Source organism: Anastrepha obliqua, chromosome 2, assembly GCF_027943255.1.
Source record: "Anastrepha obliqua isolate idAnaObli1 chromosome 2, idAnaObli1_1.0, whole genome shotgun sequence".
Classification (NCBI taxonomy): domain Eukaryota; kingdom Metazoa; phylum Arthropoda; class Insecta; order Diptera; family Tephritidae; genus Anastrepha; species Anastrepha obliqua.
Genome location: NC_072893.1, coordinates 69,681,169 through 69,690,613, shown reverse-complemented (window position 1 = coordinate 69,690,613; position 9,445 = coordinate 69,681,169). Strand labels below are relative to the sequence as shown.

The following is a 9,445-nucleotide window of genomic DNA, read 5'->3' as shown; positions in this document are numbered from 1 at the left end:
CTCGCTCATTTTCGAAAAAAAATGGCCCGATGATGTCGCCAGACCAAAAACCGCACCAAACATTGAATAGTTGTGGATGCATTTGCTTCTCTACTGTAACGTGTGGATTTTCTGAGCTCCAAACCCGACAATTTAGCTTATTGACGTAGCCAGCGATGTGAAAATCAGAAAAGAAGAAGAAGACTCACCACTTTGGAAATAGGTTTTCAATATTTCCCAATTTTGTTCAAGCGTATAGCGTCCCATTTCGTAAATGTCAAACCTTTAAGTAAATTATGAACACATTTGACATGTCATTTTTGTTATCATTCTCAAAAAAATAGGTGGTTCAAAAAGCAAACGCTATATGGCCCACCCTGTATATGATACCAAAAACAAAATCACGAATGTGTCGAAGCAGTTTGTTTACCATATGTCTAAGCTTGTTTTAAGACGTTTAGGTTATGTTAGAATCGACTAGCACACAGTGCTGGCGGCATCTATTGACAAACAGCAGGAACTTAGTTGCGCATCTAATATTTAATATAGAAAGCATTTTTTCCACATAAAAAAGACGAATTATTATTTCAAAAAATCACGTTTACTTTGGAACACACCTTGGTATTCTACTTATCTAATAATTAATATCGCATTAAAATTTACAATTCGCGGTCAGTGAAACTGGAGAAACGAAAAAAGAAAAAAAATATCGCCACACATGTAAAAACTCACTCATACCCACGCAACAAAAATTGTATGAATGAAGTTTAAGGCAAAAAAAAAGTAAATTGACCCGCTGCTGACCGCTTCTACTCGGCCACATTAGTTGCGTGATCGCATTGGAAGCATGCCAATGAAATGACACAGAAACCCGTTATTCGTTATTCTTGTATAGAATTTACATAAATTAATTTTAAAATTGTCTTAAACAAAGAACCAAACATTTGTTGCTACCTTAATTAGCTACCTTAAACCAGCATCCAACTTAAAGAGTTCAATGTGGCTTAAAATGAAGAAATTCAGTTAGTTGTCAAAAACGCCGCGTGACCGTTAGACCTGCAAACGAAATCGCCAATTGCAAAATTAGAAAACGTGTGGTTACAGATCAGCCCTGATTTCGCGTTATGCTACTAAGATACTTGCTTGTGATTTCTTTGATTTTGCTGCTAAATCTACCTGCTCATCCTTGTCAACAGAAAAATCCAAAATTTCATCTGTTGCGCAGCATACCCGGTTTTCCGACAGTTTTCATATCGAGTGATGAATTATATGACAATACATTGGAGAGTTTGCAGTGGCTGATGCCGGTGGACATACGACAATTTAATATTTTTTCACCCCAATCGTCGTATCAGATTAATTTGCGCTATCGCAACAGCAGCTCAGTGAAACGATACTACGGCCATCAATTGTGGAAAATTCATGAGAGCAATGTAGAAAATAAATTGCTAAGAGCGTTTTGGCAACGTTTTGGTTAGTAGGAGTGAAATTAATGTGAAATTTATTACAAAAGTGATCCGAGTGAAAATTTGCGGAATACTGTTAAAATGGGTACAGTCAGAATTTTTGTTGTAAATGATTGAAAAAAGAAGTTGTGATAATCAAAGACGCCTAGAACTAGAATTGAGTAATACTCAAGGTGCATTCATTAAAGGTGGTGACACTAGACACACAACAATGTTTTGTACGTTTGATTGTCGTGTCGGCAAAATATTGGCAAAGTAGAAAACAGAGAATGAATTCGTCTTGTTTCATTCTGTGATGACAGCCAAATGGACACGGCGAAAGAAAAAAAAAGTTAGTTTAAAAAATCTTGTCCCAGAGTCGTTGAAATGGAAATAAAGGATTCTCAAAGTACTCAAAATATGTTTACAGTTTCAACTGCACATTGTGGTATGATAAAAAGTACCGGCAATGTTTAGCTTAAACGAACCGTGGGAACCGGTCCATATTTTGTTTTTTATGTTGGTAGGACTGTAAGACACACATCTGTCACTATTTATCCGTTTTGAAGCATTTGAGAGATGCTGTACGTCGCAAACGGCCGGAAATGTGGGCCAACAATTCTTGGATTTTGCTTGATGATAACGCGCCATCGCACCGAGTCCAAATTGTGCTGGATTATTGTATCAAACACCAAGCAAATACCATCGTGCAAGCATCGTATTCACCTGATATGGCCCCTGCGACTTCTTTTTGTTTACCTAGTTGAAGTTAGCACTTCGTGGAAGAAGATGTCGATAGAGGAGATCAAAGAGAATACGATGAAGAAGCTGAAGGCCATCTTTTTGTCGGCCTACCAGGGGTGCATGGGCGACTGGGTTAAACGTTGGCATATGTGTGTTTCTTCAGACGGGTCATATTTTGAAGGAGATAAAATAAATTTGCCTGGTACTTAATTTTGTTTTATTTAAACATTCCCGGTAGTTTCTGATCATAGGATACGTAGTTTGTTTTTGATAGATATAACGGTTAAATGTGTTTTGGTGTGCTCTGTAACTCTCTGCTATCGAAAAATAAAAATTTATTGCCGAAAATAACAGCGCATTTTTGCGTCGACCGTAGTACGCTTCAAGCTTGCAAAAATACCTATGAAAAGACGGAGATTTGCCACAAATGTGGAGATAAAGTCAACATCGATCAAAAGGCTTTTTGGTCAGATGTGCTTCGAGGATTGGAAAAGCGTTGGCACAGGTGCATTATATCTGAAAGGGATTACTTTGAAGGGGACAAACAAGATATTGATCAATAAATAAATATGTAATTTTCGAAAAAATAACCCTTTCTGAACACTTTCTTCTTAAAAATGGTCAAAAAAAAAATTGTATTTTTGTATTCAAAGTTTTTTTCGTTTTGTTTTGTTCAAAATGCTTTAGTTTTCTAGTATGTTAGTAAAATATAATAAAAAAAAATCGATCTGCGTACTTATTTTTAAAAATATGTTTCTCGTTCATTATTTGTTCCATGTTTTTATATAGTTTTGGTGGAAATAAATTTGTCCGATTATTCGTTGGAGTCGCTGTATTAATGTACGTTAATAATTATGCACAGGATGTTCCGATTTACATGGATTTATTTGTATTTTAAAGCTATTCTCCCTTCTTACGACATAAATTGTATAATCTTATAATAGTGACTGCCCATAGGTCAAAAAGTGTTAAAAAATCATAAAATTAGTTTTCGAACTGCAACAAATCAAAAATGGCTCAATCGATAGGAGTACTGTTCTTTTGCAATAAAACTTTGAAATGTTTACTATCGCTCTGCATTAACCCTGGGCGCGCTTCGCTCTTTGACCCCGTCTGCGGGATTTTTTAGTAGAAATGACTACCACCAGAAGCAAACAACAGTTAAAATGGAAAATATATCTAATGATTTTTGAGAAAAGGTAAATGACTTCGAACGAGATACGAAGTGAAAGACGAATGTTCAGGGTTAATCAAATTTTTCAATTGCTTTCTATTACTAAAATTTTGAAAATAAAGGGAACGTTTTTTTACAATAAAAACTTGTCGAACATTTTTTATGTGGAGAAAATGCAGAAGACCATCATAAAAAAAAACAAATTTTTTTAAATCAACGGATTTTTTTGCAACTTCGCATATGCAAATGCATACTTAAAATTTTCTTAGATATGCAATTAGCGGATGATGTTTATGAAGAGCTACATAAAAGCAGAAATGTATCTACATGGTCTCTCAGAAGAGATGCCTAGGTGACAGTAGTAAATAATTCCTAGACGGTACCTGTTTTTATGTTATCTTTGATATTTGTCAAGTAGGCAGATGTACAATTTTACACGATAGAACAACGTGATAAAATTATATACAGTCTGTGTCAGAAGAAAAGAACTGGTTTTTTTGTTGCAACTGCAAGATATATTTCGTGCTGCTTTTTGCTGCGTAATAGTCCCAATCAAGTAATAGTCCAACGGCAGTGCTAACTCAGGTTAGTGTGGTTCGAAACTTTCCCGTAAACGCAACCAAACAAAACAGGCGAAACGTTTCAAGGCGGTATTTTTATGCACGCATTCGAAAGGGCCAAAATTACCTTACCGCGGCTGCAAAATTGATTAAAAGATCAAAAAAGTTTGTTGTGATGTGGAATCAGCGGTATAAGGCGCACAAAAATGTTGATGACTTTTCCAAGCGCGGCTTGAAACGGGTGACGACAAAAAAGCAGGATAGTTGGACGATCTCTTAACTTTTTAAGCGGGACCCTTCTTTGTGACTACGCCCAGCACTACCAGTTCTTGCTAAAAAGGAAATAGATGTGAGTATCAACACCATCGAACGTCGACTGAAGGAGGCGAAGATATCCTGCCGTCCCACATCATCAAATAAAATACTGCTCTCAGAAAAACACATTGAGAAACAACAAAACAAGAAAATGGCGTCACAGTATTGGACTGGCCTTCACAGTACCCAGACGCCAACCCCCCCGAATCATGAAAACGCATCTTGTCGGAAGACCAGTCCACGATTTAAAGCAACTCCTGCGTCAACGAGCTCTTTGTCGACGAACTACGCAGAAAAGCTGGTTCAAAGCATACCGAGAAGATGCCAGGCTATACTCGACAACGATGAAGACTACACGGCTTATTGAGTAATTGCGTCTCGAAGTTTTGTACATACTTTCATGTAAAAAAAATTTAAATATATATCTTTCATATTTCATGAATAATCGAGCTTTCTATTTCCTGACACAGACTGTTTGTATATAATTGACGCTTACACCCTGTTTGGATGTTTGGCCGAGCTCAGCCTTCTATTTCTGGCGTACGGCTTGAAGTTCCATAAATGGAGGGGCCTATAGTCGAAAATTGATTAATAATTGCCTTTTCTAGGATTTATGAGCAAAACTTATCGAAAAATCCCCATTGTGCACCGCTTGAAGACGTCTGTGTGCTGCCTAAATTAAATGTTCGCAAAATTAAGGCAAGATAGCGAATTGAAAATCCTTTTACATAGTCTTCTGGCTATTTTTCCACCAAATAACTTCATTCACATTTGTATCTGCGGTGCCAGTAAAAGTTTAAAAAAGTTTTCAACCAAAGCCTTTCTACATTTCATTTTCGATGCATTGCTTGGGGTCGTTGTCCTGGTAGAATGCAAAATTATTTAAAATCTCCAACTTCTCCGCACATTGAATTTTCTTTACGAATATTGAGATAGGCAAGCCTGTCCATTGTACTTTCAATAAAATGTAAGTCTCCGACTCCCGCACTGCACATGCAGCCCCACACCATTACAGAGCCATTTCCATACTTCTGTAACTTTCGTGCGCGTTTTTTGTGCTCAAACTCAGTGTTTGCTTTACGCCCGTCAATCTAACCGATAGATATTGAATTTGCTTTCACTGTACCTCGCAAAGGAAACTATTGGGTATGGGAATAAGTTTCCAACCTCGTGAAAGAGGTGCCGCTGCTGATACTAACTTTTTATTATTTTTGTGTTCGCTCTCGAACTGTACTGGTGACTCGATCGCAGTAGTTGACATTCCTTTTTTATCTGACGTCAAAAATGTCTATGTTTGTCCCGAAAAAACAGCATATGTTGGAAGCCATGCTTCATTATTACCTTTTAAAGAAAAGTGCAGCTGAAACGTGTCATGTATTGATCAATATTCCCGGTAATCACGATCCATCAACTTGTAAAGAGTGGTAATTTCAACTACAACAATTATTGGATGAAGACGCATGTCGGACTCTTGATGATATGTCTAAAGAGTTGGATGTTGACAGATCAACCGTCGGTAAACGTTTGCATGCGATGGGAATGGTCCAGAAAGCAGGTAACTGGGTAACTGGGAGCCGCACCAATTGAATGAGAGGGATATCGAGAGACCTTTGGTGGTAAGTGAGATACTTCTTGAACGGCAGAAAAGAAAAGGTTTTCTGCATTGCATCGTCACTGGTGATGAAAAATGAATCTATTATGATAACCCGTCGAAAAAATTGGACCCTAGCAACCAGGTCTATCGACAGCGGAAAGAAATATTCTTGCTTCAAAGATTATGTTGTGCATCTAGTGGGATCAGAAGGGTGTCATCTATTATGAACTCCTTAAAGCATCTAAAACCATCACTGGCTGGATCGTTACCGACTGCAGCTAATGCGTGAGAACCGAGCTCTCAAAGAAAAGCGGCCGGAATGGGACGGTAGAAACCTTATTTTGCTGCATGATAACGCCAGGCCACTCGTTGCTACATCGGTGCAGAAACATTTAATGGGGCTGAATTAGGAAATTGTGCTCCACCCGCCATATTCCACAGACATTGCACCTTTGAACTACCATCTGTTCCAATCAATGCAGTCAACCCTTATTGGAGAGCAGTTCACTTCTTACGAGAGCATCGTAAACTGGCTCAATCAAAAGAACTCGAATTTTTCGTCAGAGGAATCCGTTATGCTGCCTGAAAGATGGAGTAAAGTTGTAGTTTCCAATTGCACATACTTCACATCATTTCATGTTTTATTTAATTTTTTAAATGATTCGTAACTTTGGCTAAGAAAGGAGGGAAACTTATTCCTATACCCAAAAATTAATTTTTCAAAATTTTCAATGACGGAATCTATGATTCTATCGATTTGTGCAACGTTTGAAATCAAAGTATAAGAAGAAATAGTTTGATGCCGCCTCTAAATAGCAGATGGTTTTTATGAAAAGCTACAGAAATGCGGAAGTGTATCAACTATTTCATGTTTCATATCAACCCATGCAGTTACACCCACCTCTTAAATGATAATATCTAACATTCAGTTGACTTAGGCTTGACCTAACGGATATATTCGGTTTACTGAAGCTGCTTTGCCGGAAGAGCTCCTGAAATTTTGATTTGAACATGAATCTTTTTTGTTATAGTACGGCTAAAATTATAACTCTAAGTTATGTGCTAACCTCAGTTTTATATGGATCTTATCGATGTGTTAACGTACCTCAACTCTTGAGAAAACGCTACTCTGACGTCAATTGAAATTTCCACCATACATAACATTTACTAAGTATAAAAGAAAGTTTATTCCATTATTTTTACCGAGAAAAAAAAGTTGCGTGATCTCATAGGATTTGCGCATATTTATATCATTTCCACCTCCTTTTACAGGAACTGAGGTGTGGAACATCAATCAAGACGGAGTTGACATCTTAATTGATTACAGAAATACAGCAAAAGCCAAAGAGTTCATAGCGAAAACTGATTTCACCTACAATATTATGATCGACGATATCGAGACTGCGATCGACGAGACTTATACGGAGGTGAACAACAGCAACGCAAATATGCCGTGGTTGGATAGAGATAGTACGTTGAATGCGGGTCAAGCCTATTAGCAATGTCATTCATGGGAATTTGTGAATAAATATTTAACCGAAACTTTTTAGGTACGATACTGAATTGGAATCGCTATCATGACGTTGGCGCTATACAACAATTCCTGCAGCACATTTTGGAAACCTACCCTGATATGGCGGAGATTGTGCAAATCGGTGTGACGCATCATAAGCGGCCACTGGAGGTGTTGCGGTGAGTTGAAATAAAAAAAAAGCGAAAAACTAAAAAAGTTTAGGAATTACAATTAAAGAGCAGGAGTAAAAAACACAAGCTTTGTAAAATTAAATTATTAGTACTTAGTGATAAACCTGAATCACCCTTTCTGTCTTTCCAGCATCTCCAATGGCAACCCCAAGAATTGGGCAATTTTTATCGATGCCGGCATGCAGGCACGCGATTGGCTCAGTCCTGCCGCGCTCACTTGTGCCATTTCGAAATTAACCTGGCTGTGGGACCAAGAGCCGGCTTACATGCGCAACATTGATTGGTACTTCTTGCCTTTGGCAAATCCCGATGGTTATCAATATTCGCGCATCACCGATCGTCTCTGGTCGAAGAATCGACATTTCGATGGTAAAACTGGCTGTTATGGCGTAAATTTGAATCGCAACTTTGATTATCAGTGGGGTGGTGCGGGCTCATCGGATAACCCGTGCAAGAATTTATATCGAGGGCCAAAGCAATTCTCCGAGCCAGAAACGAAAGCGATACGAACCTTCGTGCACAACATACACGAATTTTTGGGTGCATACGTCTCCTTCAACGCTTACGGGCAGGCAATCACCTATCCATGGGGTGACGCAGACTTTGTGACGGACAATCAACGGAAACTGCACAACGTGGCGCGACGTGCAATGTTGGTGAGTTGCATGCGGCAATATTAGACACGAAAACAACAAAAACAAAATAAAAATCAATTTACTAGCCACTAAAATGCTTTTCCATTGTTTGCACGCCTTCCTTTGTATGTGTTTCTTTGTGGCCTCGTTTAAAAGTTTTTCTTTTTTTTTTTTGGTTTTTCTGTTTTGTTTACTTTTTAGAATTTCCGTAAATTGAATGAAGCCGAGTACCGTGTGGGTACCAGCTATCGACTGAAATTGGCACGCGCTGGCAACTCGGCCGACTGGGTGCAGCAGCGTATTAATCCACAATACGTTTACGATGTATTTCTGAAGGACCAAGGGCGCTATGGGTACTTGATGCCACCGCATTACATTGTGGAATCGGGTGAGGAGGCATACGAATTTATGAAGACAATAGCGGCGGCACTAAATTGAAGCCAAGCCAAAAAGTGTATGCAACGAAAATCTCATAAAAGGAAAGGAATAGACAAAAAGGATAATTGAATTATTAAAAGGATTGGAGTCATTTTAAAGATTCAAAGATACAAAACTCAAAGTATTTCGGCGTTATATTTTAGACGCTTGTACTATTATTAATTTTCGAGCAGAATTAGGTTAAAAAAACGTATTTTTAGTTATTTAATACTTAAGTTTACTTTTATCGTTTAGGCTGCAATTAAATTAAAGTTATTTATTGTGCACTTGAATACAAATTTCAAGTCACAGATTTCAATTGTCTAAATAAAAAGTTGCAGATGAGGCAATAACGGTTTCCAAAGTTACTTAATCTTTATTTCACTAAGCTTCAAGTGAGTATGTATGTACTAATGTGCTTTTTACAGATGTCCTCGCAATAACAGCACAGCTAAATATCTAGGAGTTATTCTAGATAGGAAGTTGGGCATCGAAAACAGATGTAAAAAGGCTTTCCTAGCTCTTTATACTTTTAAGAAAGCTATAGGCAAAACCTGGGGTTTTTCACCTCGGATCATTTATTGGATATATACCTCGATCATCAAACCGATACTCTTCTACGGTGTGGTTGTAAGGTGGACAGCACTCAAAAAACGTTGTAGAGTAGCCACAATTGATCGAGTCCAAAGAACAGACTGCCTCCTGATAACAGGATGCTTAAGTACAACACCTACTAAGGCTCTAAATACGTTGCTTCACTTGTTCCCTATCGATCTGGCTGGCAAAGCGACTGCAGCGAAAGCAGCGACACGCATGAATGCTATATCGAAATGGAATAAGTATCTTGGCCATTCGGCCATACTGAACAGGAACACTGT

At 38.1% G+C, this 9,445-nt stretch overlaps 1 protein-coding gene across 1 annotated transcript; it reads left to right on the top strand.

Annotated features, from left to right (window-relative positions):
* The first annotated feature begins 1,103 nt into the window (after positions 1-1,103).
* On the top strand, positions 1,104-8,588 carry LOC129236779 (carboxypeptidase B). Its single transcript, XM_054870995.1, has 5 exons — positions 1,104-1,452; positions 7,084-7,281; positions 7,362-7,503; positions 7,646-8,171; positions 8,352-8,588. The coding sequence occupies exons 1-5, from the start codon at positions 1,104-1,106 to the stop codon at positions 8,586-8,588; spliced, it is 1,452 nt and encodes a 483-aa protein (XP_054726970.1).
* Positions 8,589-9,445: the final 857 nt, after the last annotated feature.

Excerpts from the sequence above, each read along its gene's own strand:
- LOC129236779 (XM_054870995.1), top strand. The coding sequence starts at position 1,104 with ATGCTACTAAGATACTTGCTTGTGATTTCTTTGATTTTGCTGCTAAAT. Across the intron at positions 1,453-7,083 it reads AGCGTTTTGGCAACGTTTTG|GAACTGAGGTGTGGAACATC; the intron begins GTTAGTAGGAGT and ends CTCCTTTTACAG. Across the intron at positions 7,282-7,361 it reads GCCGTGGTTGGATAGAGATA|GTACGATACTGAATTGGAAT; the intron begins GTACGTTGAATG and ends GAAACTTTTTAG.